We start from the raw sequence: 25,443 nt of genomic DNA on the forward strand, positions 1-25,443 counted from the left end.
TATTTTCCGGTTTTTACGTGGATCGCATAAAAATGTGCCAAAAATTGCCTGAAAATCCGCTTTTTCCGATTTTCAGGTAGTATCAGACAAAATCGGGAAATCGGATTGATCACGTGTCCAAATTATGCAATAAAACAAAGTTGTGTTGCACGTTACAAGTTCTAAAGATAATCCTAACAGGAGTTATTAAAATTTCCCCATTATAAGGATTTCATAGAGATTTTTAAGGGTAGTTTCGTGTAATTGCCAATATCAAAGCCTCTGGAAGGTATGGGACTTACTTGTGTAAGTTTTATAGCCCTATAATATAGCAATAAGGAGTCATTGAAAAAAATCCGTCAAACATGTGAGTGATGAATAGTGGGACGAAACAGTAGCAGACAGCTTGGTTGCTTCATACCAGATTTAATGTATATTTTTGTTTTTTTAGAACAGATTTTATACTATTGAAGATATTATTTCGGTTTGTCTGTTCAGTATTCATATTACTGTGGAAAGTTTATCATTTCTTGAACATGCTAGTTTAGTAGGCGACGTTTCGGGAGATCCTTCTCCCATCTTCGGGCAAAGTAAAATGATGTTGCGCATGTAGTTATATAATTGCATTTTATACTGTAGTCCTAAAAGTTTTAGCTCGTTATTGCCGTTCTTGAGAGTTGAAATTTAAAAACACTCTTACTCTAGTAGACGTTCACCATGGTGGAGTCTTCTTAGTCAGTTAATGGGACAAAAAAAAAAACAGGTGATAAATTTTTAATCTTGTTCCTTCACCTTAAAACCTGTGGCTTCATCTGAGGATTTGTCAACAATTTGCTAGTCAAAATGTCGTTGTCCAATTCATTTCAGAATCACCATTAACAGCAAAAAGCTTGTGAGAATTTTTTGCTTCAACGACGAAAAATATTGATTTTCTTTGTTTTAAGTGTCAATTTTCCTTATTTGTTTTTAGTTTCGCCTTTTTTGGTTGAAACCTCTTTTTTCGTTTCAACTAAGAAAATATTGCTGCGGAAGAAGTCAATAAAGGACAAAAACAGTAGTGTGAGGATAAAAATACAAAAAAAGAAAAGAGCATTTGAACAAGTCATTCTCTTATTATAGAAAAGTCAGATGGACAATAATTACTATTAAAAGAATCGCTTCTGAAACAATCACAAACCTTTAAAACCCTGCAAATTCGGAATATTTTTGCAGTGCTCTGGTGTGAATCATGCTAAGTCTGAATACTTTTTACTTGGGAATTTATTGAGGCTCAATGAGAACGAAGGTGTAGAGAAAGGAGGAAGGTGATTCTCTGCTGCATTGGAAGCTATTGTGTTTACACAAACCATCTTATCTTTGGCATTGTGAAAATTAGATAGACAGTTTCACGGGAATACAACGCATCTAAAAATACTATAAAAAATAACAAAATCCTAAATGTAGTAAAGCAAATTAAAATATCATAGGTTAAATTAAAACAACAAAATCCTAATTTAACTAATTAAAAGCTGAATAAACAAATCCTATATGTTTATCACGAGTTAAAATTGAACTAGCATCGTGTTGTGTCAAAACTCTTCTTTACAATATGCAACACAAGGCTTAATTTCTTAAAAACTTTGCATGTAAAAGGATGCAATTTTAAATTTTCAGTTCTGAGAAGTAATAAAATATAAGATAATATACAAAAGAAGAACAAAAATGTCAAAAAAAAATTTCTAAAATCAGGAATACATAAAATGTAAAACAAGTGTGAAATAAATAAATATCGTGAAAAAATTGTACTCTAAATATTATTTACTACCAAAGAGTAGGCTACACAGTGACTATTAAGATACGATAAGAGTACTCAATATTTGAATTCGATGAGAAAAATTCAAATTCCATTAATAACCTAGTGGCAAACATTCCATGCTAACACTCCTAACAAATTACTAACGCAAAATTACATTTTGACAATGAGATACTCCGTTGATGTCAAACTTATTAAAGTATTGGTTGAAAAGAATGTCTGTTTCCAATTCGTAACGGAACAACGATTTACTTCCTCATCGCCTCTTAAACTTACGGCCAATTTTTGATATTCCTCTGTCGTAAGGCTCCAAAGAGCGTAGCATGAGAGGTGCCCATTCCCATGTTTGTAGAGGTTTGGGTAAGAGTGATTTCTTTTTTGCTTGAATAATATTGATTATGACAATGAATACTACAAGACAAGCTATAGGTACCATAACACCTACAAACACTTTCCATCCTGCCAAAGATAAAGCGAAGATCAGAGCTGGCATGACAAAGAAGACGATCACCAGGTAACTTAGCGCAAACCAACGGTAACTTGCGGTCGTATTACCAAGTCTTTTCGCCATTTTTATCGGTATTCTTCGCATGAGTGGGACAGGGTACCAGATTAATATCCCGGAAATGTTAAAGAACAAATGGCACAGTGCGATTTGTAAAGAGAGTTGTAAATCTCCAGATGCAGCCAAAGCTGCCAATATGCCAGTAACAGTTGTCCCGATATTGGCACCCAATGTTAATGGATAAACTTTTTTTAAAGGAACAATGCCCAGCCCAACTAAAGGTGTCAAGGCTGAAGTGAAAATCGAACTTGACTGTACAAGTATAGTCATACCTGCTCCTACCAGGATAGCAACATATCCTGTTAAGAAGCCAAATGGTTTGGGAAATTTTGAGTTAAAGGTTTTTTTAATAACAAGAGCAATTTGACCTCTGAGCAAGGAATGTAATGTTTTTACAATCAGAACCAAGCAAATGCACAGAATAACAAGCGCAATGACCAACATGATAATACCAACGATGGTGTCCGAAAGTCCTGAATCGTGAAAGAGAAAGTCACACTTCTCCACCTTCGTTATCACTTTAATTTCCTTCAATTTTGTGACGTTAACAGATGTTGTCATATTAAGCACTGTCGTTACATTTGTCGTCGTCACATTAGCCATCATTTTACTCGTGTCATTGCACCAAAATTTTATCAAGCTTTTATCTTCGGCAGATTTGTCTCCTTTAGCAACTTTTTCGATTAATTTTTTGTCAAGTTGAAGAATGAGGTTGGTGAAGGGTTTTGTGATGACTTTGAGCAGATCCTTTTTGAGCCCTTTATCGGTTTTTAACTCCGCTGAGCTTACTATAGCTTCAGTTAGGTGGTAGAGATAGCCAGTAATAACTTCTACCGGCAATAGTATTAAGACGCAGAGCAAGTTGAACATGTCGTGAACTGTAGCGCCGGCGAAGGCACGTCGAAATTGGTCTTTATCGGCTATCTGTCCAAAAGCAACTATAGTGTTGGTCACACTTGTTCCGATATTTGCGCCCATAATAATCGGAATTGCCGGTCGCACCTGCAGAACTATAAGAAGAAGTAATACATAATTGATTTCAGTTATGACAAATGTTATTCTAAGGATACTAATGATAAAAGGAACATTACACCACATTCCACTTACTTTGAGAGGAAACCATGGCAACAACGATAGATGTTGTAGTTGAAGAACTTTGCAGCAGAACCGTTGCTAAGACGCCAATCATGAGACCGGCAACTGGATTAGAAATCAAGCTTTGTGAAGAAATGGCTTCACCTGAAGTTAAAATGAGCATGAATTAAGACTTGTGTTTTTCACTGTTCCTACTTAGTTTGTTCAGGCTGCTCCATCTCCCATGTTTGTCGCGAACTTTTCATTGAAATATTTTTTTAAAAGAAGTAGTTCAGTAAGAAAGAGGAAAATTTTAAAAAATTTAAGTTTGCGAATTGGAACTCGAGCATTTTGACTTTTTTCTTTTGTTTACATAAAAAGTACGAGCCGGAAATAAGGTAAATATTTCCTTAAGGTAGCTAATTGCATGTTGAAACCCCCGGGGCACCCTGCTTCTGTATCTATTGCGCAGAAGTAGTTACTTTATAATCAAAATTTTTGCAGGAAGAAAATTTCCTGTTTTGGTATTACATTAGTACAATTGTGAAATAAAATTCCGCGAAATATCTGAAATATCTCAAAATCTTTCATTTCGCATTTTTCCCTATTTGCTTGTGCGCGAAAAATTTTTTTAAAGAAATAATGGGTTCGGGAATAAAATAGAACTATAAAACTAAAGCTTAAATTTGTTTTGCTAATTGTGAATCTTAATCTCGTTGTTCCTATCAATATGTCTAATTAAAACCCGTGCATATATGAATAAAAAATCTATAGCATAATTCTTAACATTTTAATGTATAAAACATTCAAAGTCACAGCAAATCATAATACATTGAGAGAGTAACCGAAGGCCATTAAAGTACATAGTGATATAATTAAAAGAAAACTAACCTGCAGTTTTTCCTCCTAAAAGTTGAAAAGCTGATCCCAAAAAACTGAGCGAGCAAATAAACAAATACAACAGGCCAAGTAATACAATAATCTTTGCAGTAGTAACTAAGACACGTTTACACTTTTGACCAGTATTGAGTTCTAAATATAAAAACAAAATGTATGAATGATTGATTTAACTAAAATACCTAAACTATGGGAATATGAGAAACGCCTTTTATCGAAATTTGAATTTGCGATAATAGCGGAAAAAAGAAACGACAAATAACAGGAATGGCAGCGAATTGACATTTCTTTTATTTAGAAGGTTTTTTTGGAATGCAATGCGCGAAAATTTATTCTTGCACAAGTAAGCTATTTCGAAATGATTAATTCTAGCGAAAACTAAATAATGCCCGTCACTGGACCGAAGTTTTTTTGAGATAGATAGGGCTCAGGTGTAAAGCAATCATACGAAAATTGAATCAATGACAATAATATTTTCTTAAATCAGCCTTTTTCTGGAAATTTGTATTAGCAAAAAACTTTTAAACACCTGATTAAAGAAATTTTTTGTCCACAAAACGAAAGAAAACACTTTCCGAAATTTCTTACTTTGTTTAATGTGTTATTTCTTTCCGAGGATGTTTACAAGACTGTTTCGAATGGAAATATCAATTATAATGCAAACCTTGGAAAGATTCTTAAGAGTTATTAAGGTTAACTTATGCAGTAAGGTCGACAGGAATACGAAAATTTACCTGTCCATGGTGGACCCACAGGTTTAAAATCTTCGATAGCATCAAAGGGATCCTTCTCTTCCTCTGACACCTTTATCTTTACATCTCCATTCCCATTTGGCATGTCACGCATATGAATATCCTAAAGAAATTATGTTCAAATTTTATGTACAGTAAAGTAGCTTGTCCTACGTTAACTCCTGCTATAACACAGCAATTATAATATTTGTTAAAACTTGTACGTTTTAAACTGCCTGTATCTATTCGATGAAGTGCTTTTACAGAGGGAGACTTATTTAATTGAAACGCAGAAAGTATAACGCGAAAATAAGTAAGATAATAATGCAATACGCCTTTTCCGAATTTCATAAATTATAATAATTATGACGTCATCCAAACTTTATAATTAGTTCTGTGTTTTTTAAATAAGGATATTCAGATAAAATATAAAAATGAAGTTATAATATTCTGGTTTGATTTTATTTAGATTTGAAAAAAATAATTATTTTAACAACGAGGCTTTTTCTAGGAAGCTTGGCTATATGAAGGGTATGACCATAACTTTCAGCTCGGAATTAAGGCATCTAACGAATATAAATATTTATGAAATTAGGTAATTTGTTCTACCTTTTGCTAAGGAACTTAGGCATAAGAATCATTTTTAGTATCGACCTCTTTAATCGAGTTTGGCAAAATTAGAAAATTCGGGAAAGGTCTAGTTGTTTGTTTTAGGCAGCTGTACGGTTATTTTAGTTACCGTTGAGGGGCTGTTAGAAGTTCCAATTTAAAGCATACCACCTGCCAAAAAACAAGGTAATTTAATATGAAAGCACTTTGCCTAAAAATTTGTTTATTTTAAAAAAAAATCTTGATTGGTTCTCAAGAATTTGGACCTAAAAGTTACACCAATTATACATGATGTCATGGACTAGCTCTGAGTGGGGTGTTGACATTAACAGTTTTTTCAACGCATATAACGTTGAAAATATTTCTTGGTCATTGTGTTTTTGAACATTTTATATACTATAACAATAATAATTCCCAGTAACAGCCATTACATGTGTTTGAGCTAGCTCATGACGTCACAGTTTCGCACAATTAGCGAAACAGCAAATATACCTCGATAAACAAGATTTTTTCCAAAACAGAAAAAGATTTATATATAACATTTAAAGGCTTTTAATATAAGCCCAACTGTACGAGAGACGATCTTGCTTTTGTAACTAACTTTAAGCCTTTTTCTTATTTCTAGGGATAATACAAATTTCTAAGCTACGAACTGCTTATATAAAAAAAAAACAAGAAGCTCTATTAGCGGTGTTTTTTGATGTTCGAAATCTTATTATACCCTTGCTTTAACTTGCTTAAGTTAGTCATTAACTAAAAAGTTTTTATACATATAGGAACACCCTTTCTGGAAGACGCGTTAATTAAAGGGGTGTTGAAAAGAAAACGCGTCGATTACCTTAACCCTAATTGGTCGGGTGGTTTTCGAACATATTATTACTTTTGACACACTTTTTAAAATTATTAAAAATTTGGCAGAATTATAGTACGTCAACAAAATGGCTGCAATAAACTTTTGCTTTAGCAGCATTTTTTCTGTCGCTGGAAACTAGGAATTTTTCCAAAACTACGTCAGTTCTAGGGGCTTTCCAATTCTGTTTAAATTTCTTAATAGTTAAATAAAGATATTTAATATATATTCCGGCTTTTAAATAGCAAAATGTAGCCAAAAATCCAACTTTTTCCGATTTGGAGGAAAATCGGAAAAATCAGAAAAATCGGAAAATCGGATTAATCACTTGCCCAAATTTACAGAAAGATTCCCCTTAATGAGAAAAAGTGTTGAAGTTTCAACTTCTAATTATAACTCTAACGAATGTTATTATAATTTCCCGATTAAGGATTTCATTGAGATTTTTAGGGGTAGTTTATGAGTAATAGCCAATGTCCACGTCTGTGAGACTTTAGGGATTTCGGGAAAAAAAGGAGCGAATAAGGTTCAAGAAAAAAAAAGTTCTGTGTTTTATCAACATCACGGAAATTAATTTACGTGTAAACTATTGTGTAACTCACCAACTGTTTAGTTCTTGCGTAAAAAAAATATTTAAGAAATTTCCCTCAAAAATCAATTATCGTTAAGTGGATGCTTTTAAATACGTTATCGTTAAGCGAATGTAGTTTTTATTCCCAACTATCTGGCACCACGTCTCGGAAGAAAAATTAACAAGACGTCTCGCTTTCGCTTATTTACTGCTGTAAGCTGCTTTATTTCTTACAAGTGACGTTTTTGCCAGTAATTACGGAACCTAGCTAATAATTAGATTTTGATAGACGCTTTAAATGATTTTTTACGCTGAAACTAAACTGACAATAAAATCTAATTATATGACTGTTTCTCACCATGTTACATAACAATATTCAAACGTTAAATTCACAACAATAAAAAGCACGATGAAAGAAGCATGTGAACGCAATTTATTATACGACACTAACAAAATAGATTTTTAACTGATGAGACAGTCAGTATTACGCTATTTCCCACAACAAAATTGATTTTCAGTAGTACATAAAGCTCACGAAATACATCGTTGATTGGTAAAACATATCCATCTGACTATGTTTTGATCTTTATGTTTCTTTAGTCTTTGAAATTGCGAAATACGCTTCAAATAAATTTCACTTCTTTAGTATTCACCTTACTTGGCGTTCCAATTAAATTAAAGGTTTAATAACATTTTTGTTGTAATGTAAAAAGAGATTCGCTAATTGCGAACTGACATTGTTACGCAGGTGAAATCACGTGACTTGGTTAAATGGGTATATCACCATAGCGATAGCTATACTTTATTACGCTCAGGACATAATAAACCGGTATAGCTTGTTAAGCGTCTTGTTCATACATTTTTTTATTATTTCACAACAATAATTATTCCATGCAATTGAACACACTTAACAAGATAAAAACACAATGAAAAGTAATTTTGTTATTGTCGATATTGTAATATCGAAGCCATACTGCGGTTAACTATTAATTAGTTCCTATTGTTTGATTATTCCCTTTCATCTTTCTTAAATAAAAATTTATTTATATTGAAGAAGAACTACTTTGTTCATCACTAACATACTGCCAAGCAGTGAGCGGGATTCGATCCGCGGTCCCCAGAACTGAGAGCGGCAGAACAAAGTAGTTCTTCTTCAATATGATTTACACGCATTATACTCGCCCGTCATGATCAGAGGTCTGATTGGGGTGAAGCATTCTCTGCTGAGAATGAAATACGGATGTGCTATGAAAAATATGCACCTCACGTTAACCCTAACCCTAACGGGTATTATGACAATGTTGGCTGCATAAAAGCATCACTATTTATAAATGTGAGGTAAAAGACTGAACTAAACACTATTTCTTTTTACTACTTTATCGCAAAACATCATCCTTATTGTCATATTCGCTGTTGTTGTTGTTTTTCTTGTCACGCAAGCAGTAAGCTGTGAGAGAAATGCTACGCAGGCTGTGTCATTTCATTCACTGTACGGTTTAAGCCTAAAAACCTGTCTGCAGACCAAAAAAATATTTTAAGACTGGCGCGGTGCCGTATTTTCTTAAATTTTAAATAAAAAATTGAATAGATTATTTTAGATTTATGCTGTTGTGTAGCATCTATTTTCTTTTTTCAGTTTTTTTAAGTTTTTAACTTCTTCAAACAGTTCTCACACATACAAGCTGTTGTACTTAAAGAATAAACACATATCCTAGGTCTTTTTAAAATCGCACGCACATTAATAGACTCAATAAATCTTCACACACGTCATAAAAAAAATAAATAAAAAATAAATAAACAGACAGGCAGGCATGGTCACACTTACATCCCTGCTTGTATCTGCTTCCGTAGCACGTAACTTTGTTAGAACCACGTTTTTATTTGCCATCTTAGTTAGAAAGTTCCAACTGTGACTAGATACTTTCTGGCACTCCTTAAACATAATATCAAAAATGTATTCATTTATTGTCATTTGCGTAATTAACCAATCACATTCAAGTTCTTAATAAGTTTTATCCAATCAAAATTTTTGATTCGTAATTGCTATCACGTTCTTCTATTGAATTTGTTACATCGTTTATTAGAATTCCAAGCATGTCAACAATTGCTTTTTGTGTCATGATTATCACGCCATGTCCACGTGATGAGAACGTAACAAAAAACATGAATTAAAAAATTTCGTTTTTAGAGATAACGCAAAATCTTATTGTCTGGCTGTTAGTTCATACATCAAATTGAACAGAATTAATCGTGTTACTAGTATTTAATTTAATATAATTGTATGATTTTACAAGTTTAATGTCGTTCTAAATGGACCTCTAACTGATCCATCAACATTCTCTCCTTTACCTCAAACTACTTAACACTGGTCAGATCAGACGTCCTTAAACTAGCTAATTGAGAAGAAGCTAATAACCTGTTAAAGTGTGACAGGTATTTTTAAACTCCTGTTGAATTCCTATATTAATTGAGCCGTTGAAATCTGACGTGGTGATATGCATCCAGATTGTTTTTTACAGCTATATATGTAGTTATTTCGTCTATCTGCTTACGATTCCTATGTATTTTTGCCCTATTAGGAAGTTACAAAGTGTACCCCAATTCATATGTTTGAATAAACCGAAGTGTTGGGACATTCCATGAATCTGATGACTCATTTTTTTTTATTGTAATATTTTGTAAGGATAGCTATAAAATAATTTTTTTAAACTCTGAAAAAAAACCTAATTTGTTTTTATTGGATTAAGTTATTTCAAAAAAAAATAATATTTTAATAATTTTAGCCCGCTTGTAATTTTCACTATCCACAATCTTGTTGTTGTGGTGGTTGTTATTGGCTGTTGTTGGTGGTGGTGGTGGTAGTGTTGGTTGTGGTTGTTTTTGTTCTTGCATTTTTTGTTTTTGTTTTCTGTTATTGCTGTTTTGTTTGTTTGTTTTTGTTTTTCCTAATTTTGAACGAGTTTCGTCATCACAAAAAATTTGGCGAGATATGACAAAAATTTACAAAGATTTGTTTACATAATATTTATATTTTCTGATTTCATAGCGATGAACCACGCATCTTAGACATTGGTTGAATTCTTTACATATTAGAGTTACTGAAATGTTCAAGTAAGGACTTGTGGAATATTTATAGGAATAACATTTTTTGCACAAGAGTTTCTGTTATGTCAGTTGTATAATATGATCTTCAAATGTCAATTTCGTGAACTTTGAAGTTTTATTCTAAGATTGCTTACACTTTTTTAATGAAAAACAACTTCATAGTAACGAGGAGATTGAGAATGGGTGAATAACAATGATAACAGTTCATAACGGTTTTTACTTATTTTCTATTTCATTTTTGCTTTTTATGAAAAAAACGCAACATACGCAAATGTATTCAAAGTTCGAAGTTCCCTTAAAATCGATTTTGTGAAACTTGTTTTTAAATTTTGGATTAAATTTTTTTCGATGTATACTAATAAAGAAGGGCTAAGAACAACAAAAGAATTTACGCCGAAGCCAACATTCTTACGTAAATATGTAGCAATGGCAAAAAAGTAAAATTGAGAGAAAATAAAATAAAGAAACTAACTTTGTAGATTAAACAGAAGTCAAACAAAACATTTTCATTTAGCTGCATCTTTCACTGCAGTGCTAAAAGACCAAGATGATTTGTTAGCGCATGCTTACTGTGACAGAATTACTACTGGTTGGGAGATTGTTTTCTTTGGGGGCGACAAAGTTGGATTCGTTTCAAGTTTAGCAACGTTGTTTTTCTTCAATGATGCGAACATTGCGAACAACAACAAGTCGTTGACTATTTGCATGTGATATTTTTGAGGATGTTAGCAGCACCTTTAATCGTGTTTTTTAAAACATCTTTAAAAATATTGATAGTGATATAAATTAGGTCACTACCAACACCTCCACTTCCTCTTAAATCAGCTCCATTAAATAAAAGGGATCTTTACAAAGTCGAGAAAAATGTTGTTAGCTGAGTTAATCTTACTTTTAGGAAAACGTTTGGTTCCAAAATAATTTTTGTAGGCTTTTTATGAGGTACCAGTTGTTAGCTCGTGGACAAATACATCGGTTCGCCCGTCCTTTATATACCACATTTTGTGTGCCCGTAGCACGGCTATAAAATTGAGCAGAAAAGAAAATGGTTATTAATAATAGAAATATCGTTTGTGTTATAGAGTTTTACAAGACATTAAATAATCGTTATTTAATGTCTTCTCTATCCATGCTCAACATAGTTTAGCTCCAAATATACAGAAACAGGTTTTATATGCCAACACGTGACACACAGTACAAAACACAAACTCACGAATCACAGTACTTATCATAGAATATAATAGTTTGTAATAATTTCTGAAGTTTTTGTTTTTGTTTTCGCGCTCAACTTTATTGCAAAAATAACAATAAGCAAATGGCTCGTTGCAATCGTCTGTGAAGTGTATTGTTCATTTATTGGAAAGAAAACTTTTGAATGGGTAGCTATTTTACTGTTATTCGTTCCGAGTGAATTAGCTCTCCCCATCTGCCGTTTTTTGCTGTGCTTTTTTTTGTTACGCTGCATGGTTATGATGCTTACTCTGTTTTATATTTAGACACCTGCATGTATATGTCGTACCTCTCAGAGGCTCAGATTTTGACTATTACTAAACAACGTACTGTTATAACAGGAAGTATGCCGTATGTATGAAACACATCTTAAAATGGTGGTGCCAAAAAATTATGTTTTATCTGCATTGCTTTTGGAAATAGGTTTCTTTCTGTCATTTTTGATTCAAGCAAAGCGTCTTTCTAACAACGGAAGCGATTGTTTAAAATTATATGCACTTCTAGGTGGGTGCCTTATTTACTATATATGGGTGATTATTGAGAAAACGAAGCATGTGGAGTCATTTAAAAGGAAAGATTCTACTTGCATAATTGATTTCTGCTATGAGAAAGGGTTGTCACAGTCAAGAGCAGTGGGGATATTAAAGGATATCACGGTTAAGAAGGGCGGGGGTATGATTTTTTTATTTTTTTTATTAATTTATCTTTTAGCCCAAGAGTATACGAGCAGATATGAGTCAAAATATTTCAAAAAAAAGTTAAATAAACTTTAGAAATTTTAGAAAAAAATAAGAAATCGAAAAAAAATTCCTATAAAAAAAGAAAAATGAAACTACCCGGAACATGCATTACAGGACTGGATACTCCTATGGTAATATTTAATATTTCATTTACAGTGAATTTCGTTAATATAAACAATTTTCATAATTAAAGTAATTATGCAGCTAACAGGGTCGTAGTAAATGAGAGTGGGAGGGGCCCTCCCTCTTAAACTGTCAAACACGGCAAAGGTCCAGTTTTAGACTAAACACGGTTGTTTTGCAGTAGGTTGTCGTCTGTTTTAAAGACGTTTTATACTGTACTCCTAAAATTTGCGGTGAAGGAGGCTCACATTTTTGTTGTAATGTAAAAACAGATTTGCTAATTGCGAACTGACATTGTTACGCAGGTGAAATCACGTGACTTGGTTAAATGGGTATATCACCATAGCGATAGCTATATTTTATTACGCTCAGGACATAATAAACCGGTATAGCTTGTTAAGCGTCTTGTTCATAATTATTTAACAACAATAATTATTCCATGCAATTGAACACACTTAACAAGATAAAAACACAATGAAAAGTAATTTTGTTATTGTTGATATTGTAATATCGAAGCCATACTGCGGTTAACTATTAATTAGTTCCTATTGTTTGATTATTCCCTTTCATTTTTCCTAAATAAAAATTTATTTATATTGAAGAAGAACTACTTTGTTCATCACTAACATACTGCCAAGCAGTGAGCGGGATTCGATCCGCGGTCCCCAGAACTGGGAGCCGCAGAACAAAGTAGTTTTTCTTCAATATGATTTACACGCATTATACTCGCCCGTCATGATCAGAGGTCTGATCGGGGTGAAGCATTCTCTGCTGAGAATGAAATACGGATGTGCTATGATAAATATGCACCTATATGTAAAAATTTATTTGATAATTCCCACACGTTAACCCTAACCCTAACGGGTATTATGACAATGTTGGCTGCATAAAAGCATCACTATTTATAAATGTGAGGTAAAAGACTGAACTAAACACTATTTTTTTACTACTTTATCGCAAAACATCATCCTTATTGTCATATTCGCTGTTGTTGTTGTGTTTCTTGTCACGCAAGCAGTAAGCTGTGAGAGAAATGCTACGCAGGCTGTGTCATTTCATTCACTGTACGGTTTAAGCCTAAAAACCTGTCTGCAGACCAAAAAAATATTTTAAGCCTGGCGTGTTGCCGTATTTTCTTGAATTTTAAATAAAAAATTGAATAGATTATTTTAGATTTATGCTGTTGTGTAGCATCTATTTTCTGTTTTTAGTTTTTTTAATTTTTAACTTCTTCAAACAGTTCTCACACATACAAGCTGTTGTACTTAAAGAATAAACACAAATCCTAGGTCTTTTTAAAATCGCACGCACATTAATAGACTCAATAAATCTTCACACACGTCATAAAAAAAAAAAAAATAATAAACAGACAGGCAGGCATAGTCACACTTACATCCCTGCTTGTATCTGCTTCCGTAGCACGTAACTTTGTTAGAACCACGTGTTTATTCGCCATCTTAGTTAGAAAGTTCCAACTGTGACTAGATACTTTCTGGCACTCCTTATACATAATACCAAAAATGTATTCATTATTGTCATTTGCATAATTAACCAATCACATTCGAGTTCTTAATAAGTTTTATCCATTCAAAATTTTTGATTCGTAATTGCTATCACGTTCTTTTATTGAATTTGTTACATCGTTTATTAGAATTCCAAGCATGTCAACAATTGCTTTTTGTGTCATGATTATCACACCATGTCCACGTGATGAAAACGTAACAAAAAACATGAATTAAAAAATTTCGTTTTTAAAGATAACGCAATATCTTATTGTCTGGCTGTTAGTTCATACATCAAATTGACAAGAATTAATCGTGTTACTAGTATTTAATTTAATATAATTGTATGATTTTACAAGTTTAATGCCGTTCTAAATGGAACCTCAACATTCTCTCCTTTACCTCAAACTACTTAACACTGGTCAGATCAGACGTCCTTAAACTAGCTAATTGAGAAGAAGCTAATAACCTGTTAAAGTGTGACAGGTATTTTTAAACTCCTGTTGAATTCCTATATCAATTGAGCCGTTGAAATCTGACGTGGTGATATGCATCCAGATTGTTTTTTACAGCTATACATGTAGTTACTTCGTCTATCTGTTTATGATTCCTATGTTTTTTGCCATATTAGCAAGTTACCAAGTGTACCCCAATTCACATGTTTGAATAAACCGAAGTGTTGGGACATTCCATGAATCTGATGACTCATTTTTTTATTGTAATATTTTGTAAGGATAGCTATAAAATAATTTTTCTAAACTCTGAAAAAAAACCTCATTTGTTTTTATTGGATTAAGTTATTTCCAAAAAAAATAATACTTTAATAATTTTAGCCCGCTTGTAATTTTCACTATCCACAATCTTGTTGTTGTGGTGGTTGTTATTGGCTGTTGTTGGTGGTGGTGGTGGTAGTGTTGGTTGTGGTTGTTTTTGTTCTTGCATTTTTTGTTTTTGTTTTCTGTTATTGCTGTTTTGTTTGTTTGTTTTTGTTTTTCCTAATTTTGAACGAGTTTCGTCATCACAAAAAATTTGGCGAGATATGACAAAAATTTACAAAGATTTGTTTACATAATATTTATATTTTCTGATTTCATAGCGAATAACCACGCATCTTAGACATTGGTTGAATTCTTTACATATTAGAGTTACCGAAATATTCAAGTAAGGACTTGTGAAATATTTGTAGGAATAACATTTTTTGCACAAGAGTTTCTGTTATGTCAGTTGTATACTGTGATCTTCAAATGTCAATTTCGTGCACTTTGAAGTTTTATTCTAAGATTGTTTACACTTTTTTAATGAAAAACAATTTCATAACAACGAGGAGATTGAGAATGGGTGAATAACAATGATAACAGTTCATAACGGTTTTTACTTATTTTCTATTTCCTTTTTTGCTTTTTATGAAAAAAAACGCAACATACGCAAATGTATTCAAAGTTCGAAGTTCCCTTAAAATCGATTTTGTGAAACTTGTTTTTAAATTTTGGATTAAATTTTTTTCGATGTATACTAATAAAGAAGGGCTAAGAACAAAAAAAGAATTTACGCCGAAGCCAACATTCTTACGTAAATATGTAGCAATGGCAAAAAAGTAAAATTGAGAGAAAACAAAATAAAGAAACTAACTTTGCAGATTAAACAGAAGTCAAACAAAACATTTTCATTTAGCTGCTTCTTTCACTGCAGTGCTAAAAGACCAAGATGATTTGTTAGCGCATGCTTAATGTGACAGAATTACTACTGGTTGGGAGATTGTTTTCTTTGGGGGCGACAAAGTTGAATTCGTTTCAAGTTTAGCAACGTTGTTTTTCTTCAATGATGCGAACATTGCGAACAACAACAAGTCGTTGACTATTTGCATGTGATATTTTTGAGGATGTTAGCAGCACCTTTAATCGTGTTTTTTAAAACATCTTTAAAAATATTGATAGTGATATAAATTAGGTCACTACCAACACCTCCACTTCCTCTTAAATCATCTCCATTAAATAAAAGGGATCTTTACAAAGTCGAGAAAAATGTTGTTAGCTGAGTTAATCTTACTTTTAGGAAAACGTTTGGTTCCGAAATAACTTTTGTAGGCTTTTTATTGGGTACCAGTCGTTAGCTCGTGGACAAATACACCGGTTCGCCCGCCCTTTATATATCACACTTCGTGTGTCCGTAGCACGGCTATAAAATTGAGCAGAAAAGAAAATGGTTATTAATAACAGAAATATCGTTTGTGTTATAGAGTTTTACAAGACATTAAATAATCGTTATTTAATGTCTTCTCTATCTATGCTCAACATTGTTTAGCTCCAAATATACAGAAACAGGTTTTATATGCCAACACGTGACACACAGTACAAAACACAAACTCAAGAATCACAGTTCTTATCATAAAATATAATAGTTTGTAATAATTTCTGAAGTTTTTGTTTTTGTTTTCGCGCTCAACTTTATTGCGAAGATAACAATAAGCAAATGGCTCGTTGGAATCGTCTGTGAAGTGTATTGTTCATTTATTGGAAAGAAAACTTTTGAATGGGTAGCTATTTTACTGTTATTCGTTCCGAGGGAATTAGCTCTCCCCATCTGCCGTTTTTTGCTGTGCTTTTTTTTGTTATGCTGCATGGTTATGATGCTTACTAAGTTTTATATTTAGACACCTGCATGTATATGTCATACGTCTCAGAGGCTCAGATTTTGACTATTACTAAACAACGTACTGTTATAACAGGAAGTATGCCCGTATGTATGAAACACATCTTAAAATTGTGGTGCCAAATAATTATGTTTTCTCTGTTATGTTTTCGGAAATAGGTTTCTTTCCCTCTTTTTTGATTTAAGTAAAGCGTCTTTCGAACAACGGAAGCGATTGTTTAAAATTATATGCACTTCTAGGTGGGTGGCTTATTTAGTATATATGGGTGCTTATTGAAAGATTCTACTTGCATAATTGATATTTGCTATGATTAAGGGTTGTCATAGTCAAGAGCAGTGGGGATATTAAAGGATATCACCGTTGAGAAGGGCGGGGGTATAATTTTTTTATTTTTTTTTTAAATTTTTTTAGCCCAAGAGTATACGAGCGGATATGAGACAAAATATTTCAAAAAAAAAAAGCTGAATAAAGTTTAGAAATTTTAGAAAAAAATAAGAAATCGAATAAAAATTTATATAAAAAAAGAAAAATGGAACTACCCGGAACATGCATTACAGGACTGGATACTCCTATGGTAATATTTAATGTTTCATTTACAGTGAATTTCGTTAATATAAACAATTTTCATAATTTAAATAATTATGCAGCTAACAGGGTCGTAGTAAATGAGAGTGGGAGGGGCTCTCCCTCTTAAACTGTTAAACACGGCAATGGTCCAGTTTAGACTAAACACGGTTATTTTGCAGTAGGTTGTCGTCTGTTCTGAAGACGTTTTATACTGTAGTCCTAAAATTTGCGGTGAAGTTTAGCAAATCAGGAGGCTTAGACTTTTAAAAAGTTATCCTCGGGTAGGCTCTCGCCAAAAGACCTAAAACTTACAATCATGCCCTTCTAACTGAAAACCTCTAACTTATGGTTTAAATAATGCAAATTATAAAGTAAATAGCGACGACTAAAAGGATGCAAATTTTTAAAGTATAATTAGTAATGTTAGTATTTCATTTTTAATTATATGACGAGCTTCGTGCAATACTTTTGAAAATCTATTCCTCTTGTCTCTTATTAAATGCAGAATTTTAATAATAACGAATGATTAGGTTTTATTTAAATTGCCTATATTAAAAAAACAACGATATTTCTTAAGAGTGGACTTCGGACTCTCACGAACGCCCTGTGTCGCGTCTGTTGCCATGCTACAAAGGTCAGCATGTCTGAGTAATCGAAAGATGCATAAGGCGATGATCAGTCACGGGAGAAATTGTAACTACGGTTGACCAACTGAAACCAATTAGAAAAAATTAAATAAGAAAAAAAATATATTGATAACAGTGTGGAAGGACTGAACGAACGAGGTTCAAAAAAGCTATGTTTTCCTTAGTTGGGTACCACCACATTTCCATACAATATTCTGCATGATCTCGGCAAGCAAAATTTCAATTGCACTGTTTTTTCGATTTTTTTAATAAAAAAAAAGAGAGAAATTGCCAAATTTTTGCATGACACAACGTTGCTGAATAAAATGGATACATTTTTCAAAATAAATGTCCAATCTTAAAAATCAGTGTCACTCTTCAGCAATGATGATATGAGAAGGCGGATTCCAGATATTAAATTAGCGAAAGCATGATATAAAGCATATTAATGCCACGTGATTGGACACGCTTGCTGAACACGTGATAGAGTCGTGATAAACTGAAAGGAAACTACTTCCTTTGAACTAACTGACCAACCTTTGACAAAAAATAGTCGTGGTGTTTATTCAGTTCTGTACAATTATAAACACAAGCAACATATAACAGTTATCGTAACAGTTGTCGCGACAAAACAGAATAGACACGCTTTCAAAACTTAAAAAAGAATGGTTCAAAAAAAGAAAATTACAATAACTTCTGACACAAATTATGAAAAATAATTGAATAAAATCAGGCAACCATTAAGCAACTTCAGATCTGGATAATGACTAACAATTAAAGGGGCTACGGAACAGCTGCTAGTTTTATTGTCTAATTTATGTGCAGTACCCCACAGATAGGTTTTTCTATCGTAGGGTATGAAGAGTTTTATATTCGTCCTCTTTTAGTTATATATATATATATATATATAAATTTATTTGTTATTTCTTTTGTCACTACTATTTCTTTACATCACGACAAATATATTTGGCTGTTAGACTATGGCAAAAGCGAAATAATTAAAAAAATAATTAACAGTGCTATTTTGTGCTCTTATGTTGCAATTTGCGCGCTTGCGCGTGAAGAGGTGATAGCAAATTAAAGTAAATAAAATACAAAGACCAATTAGTCGTAACATTATGATAAATGTAATAACATAATGAAAATTGTAGTAACAGACTAGTTACCTACTGCTAGCCCAACTTATATTTATTCCGCTACTTCACGCTGTATGCATCAATACTTAGGGATCTCCAACTGAATTAGAGATGAAATAAATCATAAATTAAAAACCGGACACCCTGGGATAGAGTAAAAGCAGTAAGAATAGTGTACTGACGTGCGCAAACTAGCTTAACTATGCCTAAAATTCAGAAAAATTTTATGTTGCAGTGTCAATCGATTGCGCGCACAATATTAAATTCGAGTTACTGCGAAAAAACTTTAAAACAGTTTTATATTTAGGAAGGCATAATTAACTTTCTGAAATGTTGGTCTATATTTTAGGACTATTATCCAGTAAAGGAATTCTTACGCAAACCTCTCTTCTATAACCCACTAAGATTTCGCCTAGCGCTCAAGGATGCTTATTTTCTCTTTCAAGAATTTCAGCACAAATAATTGATTAACAGTTTCGTATGTTCAGAAATTTTTAATTAAATTAAAATGTCTAGTCGTTATAACTATAGTTTAATACGTTTTATTCCTTTTCAGTAAAAAAAAACGTTGTTAATTGTCTCATAGGTCCTGAAGGTAAAGCTAGGGAGCCTAAAAATATACCATGCCAGCATTAGTTGGTCATTGGTTGTTTATTTACTAAGAAAAGTGTAAAAATAAAGGGAAACCAGGAATAATACCCTCGGGTTGCCAATATTACCCGAAATCGATCATGTGTTCCTATATCTCATATCGGATTCTTTTTTAGGAAATGTCTTTTAACTCTTTTTTCGCAATATCGTCGCAGCTGTATGTTTCCGTCAATTTTTTCGGCTCCAACTCGCTTGGCTGTCGTTTACATAAATTCCTTATTCGGGTTAAAAGTTTATCATAAGGCTCCAGAGAACGGCATGCCAGTGGTGCCCAGTCCCAACTTTGGAATATTTTTGGTAAAAAATGTTTTTTCTTTGCTTGCAGGATATTTACGATAATGATAAACACCAAAAGGCAGGCAACGGGGACCATTATTCCGACAAAAATCCGCCATCCTGCTAACGATAAGGCGAATGTTGTCGTCGGTAGTATAAAAAATACGATTATCAGATAGGCAATTGCAAACCAACGATATTGAGCAGTCGTATTACCGAGTTTTTTCGCCAGGTTTATCGGAACTTTTCGCATGAAGGGTATAGGATACCAAATCAGTATACCAGAAATGTTAAAAAACAAATGGCATAACGCTATGCGAAGTGAAAGCTTTAAGTCCCCTACCGATGCTAATGCAGCTAAGATACTAGTAGCGGTTGTACCTATATTTGAACCCAATGTTAATGGATAAACCTTCTTTAATGGAACGATACCAAGACCAACTAAAGGTGTCAAGGCTGAAGTGAAAATTGAACTTGACTGTACAAGCATTGTCATACCTGCTCCCACCAAAATGGCAACATAGCCTGTTAAAAATCCAAATGGTCTTGGAAAATTCGAACTGAATGTCTTTTTAATCACCATTGCAATATGCCCGCTGAGAAGAGAGTTTAATGTCTTGACCATAAAAACTAAACACGTGCATAAAATTACCAAAGCGATGACAAGCATAATGACGCCGACTATAGTGTCAGAAAGTCCAGTGCCGTGCAAGAGGAATTTACATGGTTCTTTGTGCACCAGCTTCCATTGTGTGACATTTGTTAGTACAGTGACGTTGACACTAACTGTCACATTCATTAATGACGTGATGTTTTTGGTCGTCGTGACATTAGCTAGCGCTGTCATGTTAACTTTCACGCCTTTGTCGCACCAATATTTCACTAAAGATTTTTCATTGGCAGATTCATCGCCTGTAGCTATTGCCTCAATTACCTTTTTGTCCAGTTGAATAATTATATTTGTAAAAGGCTTAGTTATGACTTTGAGCAGGTCTTTTTTGTATTCTTCGTGCGCTTCTGTAGTTAAATCTATAGTGGACTCGATGATTACTTTCGTTAACCGATACAAATATCCAGTTAATACTTCCAATGGCAATAACACGACTACGCTCAGCAAATTAAACATGTCGTGTACTGTAGCCCCAGCGAACGCACGTCGAAATTGATCTTTGTCGGCGATTTGACCAATAGCAACGATTGTGTTAGTTACGCTTGTTCCGATATTTGCACCCATCGCAATTGGGATTGCCGGTTGTACATAAATAACTAAAAGAAGAGTTTTTCTAAAACTTACTTGCTTTAGTATACCCAGAACTTTTTTCCTGACACAGGCGAATTCACGGTGATAAGAAACATGTTTTTCCAGTAGTGCATAATTTTATTTTGGTACTGTACCTTTAGACCACATTGTGAAATTTCTCGGAGATAATATTTTTAGTGAATCAATGTGAAAAGATTACTGCTATTGATGATTAAGTCCTAAATCTTGATTTTGAGCATCAACCTTGTAGCTAATGCACTTAATAAACAATGAAATGGTAGGTTGTGTGAAGATTTATAAAAAGTGCATTCTCCTTCATCTCTCGCGCCAAAAAGAAGATTTCGAATAAAAAAGATGGCTTGGAATACCGAAATTAATATCTACCAGCCAAAATTTTGATTTTAAGCAAAATGTAAGTATGAAGGTAACTTTTCTTAAGAATTGTTATGTTGTAACGAATAAACATCCAGGTGATATGCTGAATAGCTACAGGGAGTAGCATGACAAAGTGAAATTGTCAAATAAAAGCAAAAGTGTCTTTCAGATCCTAGTTAGCAATACTGCCTGCAACGGTAAAAAAAAGTTTAAATGTTTTTTCATGTTGTCGACGTTATTTAAAAGATCATAATGTGAAATGCATTTGTATGTTTCCAAAATTAATTTCTGTTTTATTAACAAGACTACGACGAAGAAATAAACACTTGTATTCACGCAACAAACAAAAAATAAACTTACGCCCCGACGATACCATGGCAACAATAATGGAAGTAGTTGTGGATGAACTTTGTAGTAGAACGGTTGTTAGAACACCAAGCATTAGTCCGGCAACCGGATTTGATATTAAGCTGTCAGATGTAAACGCTTTACCTAAAACAACAAGTTTTTTTCTATTTAACAGCAACACCGCAAAAATAGGCTTTATAATTAGTGATCATGATTTGTAATCAGGGGTGGAAGTTAACAGGGTGACAGTGTCACTAATATAGAAGAAACGTAACTCATTGTCATATTGAATGAATACAACTTAACATGAAGTGGCAATGGGGGATTGCAATTCCTGTTCATTTTGTTGTGATTTTGATAGTCATTTCTTATTTCTTTCAAGAGTCTATTCCTTCTACTCCTTCATGTCAAGAGATCTTATTAACAGGTTTAATGCTTATAGGGCAACCTTTTTTCTGAAAATACCTCTTTATGTCAGTCAACATATAGTCAACTTCTTAAAACTTGAGCCGCGATTGGTGACTAAAGACAAGAACTAGACATTATAAGCCTGGTAGGGCCCAATTCATCCTCTTTCTAAAACATGCATTCGGAGCACTTTTCATAGCAACCTAGTCTTTAGGAGTTATGATCCTATGACTGTTTTGCCCTGCTACTTCGACATACTACGTAATATTGACCAAAATTAATGAGACCTCACAGATTAGTTATTTAAAAAAAACATTATTTCAATATGATCCAGGTAACTAATAAGGACTCCTTTGTAAACGTTTAACTCTCACAAATCGTTTCAGAACATCAAGTTGATAAAAACATATTTTAAAGTCATCTGGATTAAAAGTCTGAGTCATTACTGTTTTTAAGTCTTATGCTTGTAGAACAATTTTAACATTTTCCGTGTATGAAACAGCCAAATTCCACAGCAAATTATAATACATTGAGAAAGTAGACCACTAAGAAACTTTGGGGTACGTAGTGATATGATTAAAAGAAAACTAACCTGCAGTTTTTCCACCTAAAAGTTGAAAAGCTGATCCCAAAAAACTGAGCGAGCAAATAAACAAATACAACAGGCCAAGTAATACAATGATCTTTGCAGTGGTAACTAAGACACGTTTAAATTTTTCTCTTGTAGTCAAGTCTAGAAGAGAATATAAAGATAGATCATTAAAACACACACTCCTTGGTCCTGAAATTAGTGTGAACATCTACAATGAATTTAAATTTAAATTTAAGAAAATTATGCTTGAAGTTCGAATCTCTTAACAATGTTACCCGTTTTTGTTAACTGTTTGTGATATCGATAGGTAACAGATGGCCACTGTGACGCGTTATTTATTGGGTACAGCCGTATGTCTGTATATCTAAGGACGGGTAATAACACTGGCTATTGGTTACAGGTCAGTTAGGTTAAAAATGGCGATTGTAGATGCGAGTACAAATGACCTAACATCTAACAATCAAGATCATTTTATTGTGCTGGCAATTCTAATTGCACTTAAGCAATACAGATCTTTATACAGGTAACAAGTAATTTGATACACAATATCTAAATAAAATTATTTACCTTTCCATGGCGTTCCTTCAGGTATAAACTCATCTATCGCATCATTAGGATTTTTTCCTCCTCAGAAGCTTTTCCTATTTCGTCTGCTTCGTCCTTTTCTATATTTTTTAATTCATAATCCTATAAGAGTAAAGGAGTGTGTATATCATGCATTGCCACAATTGTTTTTACACCGTTATAAAAATATCACATTTGATGAAATTCAATTTCTAAATCCTAGTCCTTATTAGCTACATTAAAAGTGAATTCCATGGCCGGCTTTGCAGATAAGAGCTAACCAACAAAATAGGACTTTACTAAAACAACATAAAAAATACCGTTGGTATTTTCACCAGGCCAAATATTGTTTTGTTTTGTTTATTTCCCGTTAAGTTTAATTTGCTCGTCGTTTTGATAAAGAATTTTCTGAATATAATCATAACATCTATTAGAACTGCCTATAAAATTCAACAATTTCAATTGGACAATCTTTTCTTTTGAATGAGATTGAATGTTGAAATTTAGTGACTTCTCCTAACTTTTAAAATAGATTCCGCCAAAAAAATAGGTAAAAAATCTTCAATTTCCTGGAATTTCCCGCCATTTTTTTATTTCTGCTCCCTATGATGTCATCATTTTTTACCTGGAAATAGTTTGTACTTAGACATTCTACAACTGTACGATGTTTTATCACTTGAGTATTAGTGGTTCAGATTTTATGACCTGCGTGCACTTTCCCCCCCCCCCCCTCCCCTGGCTTACAAGGGCCAAAAATTCTCAGGTATGATAGGGTTAAAATAGAATACATCTAATTTTGTCAAAAAAACGCTTTTATATAACACGGCATTATATAATTTCTTCTTTTTCCGGCCATTTTAATTCCGTCCGGCTTTTTTTTATGGAAAAAGCAATATAGGACTTTGTCCAAAAAAAGGTTGTCCACCATTCTGAACAACAAATGATATTTTATAAATAGCAGATCGTGAGCCGCATCCAGGCTAGTTTTTGTAGCGCTATAAAGCTGTTCATTCAATTTTGTAGAAGTCATTCTATTCTACATTTTATTCTAGTTTTTTTCGCTTTTTTTTATTAGGCAGCAAATTGGGCTGTGAATTATAGCTACCTTAAAAGTGAAAGTAGCTAAAAACAGATGAAAATCAGAGAGGTGAATGCAGTCAGGTAGCTACACCTTTTAGTGCAATTTGTTAATCCGATGAAGCAAAAGATGTTCTGCCCAAATTTTAGTTATTGTACTAATCGTATTTATGCGAGAACATAAGTAACCAAATACAGATGACAGAAATTTTAAAAGTACAGAACGGTGAATGCAGTCATCTTTTAATGCAATTTGTTCTTTTACTGAAATAAAAGATGTCTGATTTAATTATCGTCTTTTTATTATTACTTTTGAAACTTTGTCTTTTCAAAATTTAGGCAAAATTAGGGACAACAGAATGCCTGCGTTGCTATTTGAATCAAAGTTGCAAAAAAGCCATTTTCGGAAAGGATACTGTGCCTAAAAGGTTGCACAGATGTAAGCCCTCTACCCGGTTTGCCTTTACTAATCGATTAACCTCATGTCGTTTACGATTAACTTTCACGGAAACGTATTCTACAAAATAGAAAATTCTAGGCTACTGATTTTTGCTATGGTGGGGTAATAAGCTCTATCGCCCGAGGTATCTGTTATTGTTTTTATTTTCTTTTTTAATTTTTTTTTTTAGGTAAATATAATACTAAAAATACTGCATCACTGTAAGCGCTCCTTGTTGTGCCACACGGTATACCCGTACTAAATGTCATACGAGATATGCGACTAGTTTAAACTAAACGTGTAACATGTCGTGTTTTTATATATTAATACGACATGCTTAAAAAATATATCTATTTATTGAGAAAAAACGAGCTTTTCGTAAGTATACTTACGTCTTCGGGTATGAAAACTTCAAAGGTGTGCTTATATATATACAAAAACTACATAGTACGTAGTACGTTTTGTTTTGTTCTTATGTTGTATTTTTTGCCACGAAAGCATACATGTTGGAATGCAGACACAACTTAACGACGCTGTATTCTAGCTAGACAATATTTGCTTTGCGTGGGTGTTTATAGCTGCAAATGTTTATTTAACACTTTCTATTCCTGGTCAGACGTAAATCTGTAAACAAAAAAAAATCAGACGAGAAGAAAGGCCAGACAGTTATATACAATTGACAAGTTCAATCTTCTGACGACACGCAAA

At 33.1% G+C, this 25,443-nt stretch overlaps 2 protein-coding genes across 3 annotated transcripts; both read right to left on the reverse strand.

The window, feature by feature from the left end:
• Nucleotides 1-1,071: 1,071 nt before the first annotated feature.
• On the reverse strand, nucleotides 1,072-14,136 carry LOC130628550 (sodium-dependent phosphate transport protein 2B-like). 2 transcript variants are annotated; one of them, XM_057441492.1, is made up of 5 exons: nucleotides 13,657-14,136; nucleotides 5,042-5,162; nucleotides 4,302-4,442; nucleotides 3,444-3,575; nucleotides 1,072-3,346 (listed from the first exon to the last, which is right to left on the reverse strand). In XM_057441492.1, exons 1-5 carry the CDS (start codon nucleotides 13,771-13,773, stop codon nucleotides 2,028-2,030), a joined length of 1,830 nt encoding a protein of 609 aa, XP_057297475.1. In that variant the 5' UTR covers nucleotides 13,774-14,136; the 3' UTR covers nucleotides 1,072-2,027. The 2 variants fall into 2 exon arrangements, with proteins under 2 accessions (XP_057297475.1, XP_057297474.1); XM_057441491.1 differs by lacking the exon at nucleotides 13,657-14,136 and adding an exon at nucleotides 8,894-9,483.
• Nucleotides 14,137-19,488: 5,352 nt separating this feature from the next.
• Nucleotides 19,489-23,230, reverse strand: LOC130628711 (sodium-dependent phosphate transport protein 2B-like). The gene is made up of 5 exons (XM_057441695.1): nucleotides 23,223-23,230; nucleotides 22,931-23,019; nucleotides 22,656-22,796; nucleotides 21,668-21,799; nucleotides 19,489-20,937 (listed from the first exon to the last, which is right to left on the reverse strand). Exons 1-5 carry the CDS (start codon nucleotides 23,228-23,230, stop codon nucleotides 19,508-19,510), a joined length of 1,800 nt encoding a protein of 599 aa, XP_057297678.1. The 3' UTR covers nucleotides 19,489-19,507.
• Nucleotides 23,231-25,443: the final 2,213 nt, after the last annotated feature.

Source organism: Hydractinia symbiolongicarpus, chromosome 15 (genome assembly GCF_029227915.1).
Source record: "Hydractinia symbiolongicarpus strain clone_291-10 chromosome 15, HSymV2.1, whole genome shotgun sequence".
Classification (NCBI taxonomy): domain Eukaryota; kingdom Metazoa; phylum Cnidaria; class Hydrozoa; order Anthoathecata; family Hydractiniidae; genus Hydractinia; species Hydractinia symbiolongicarpus.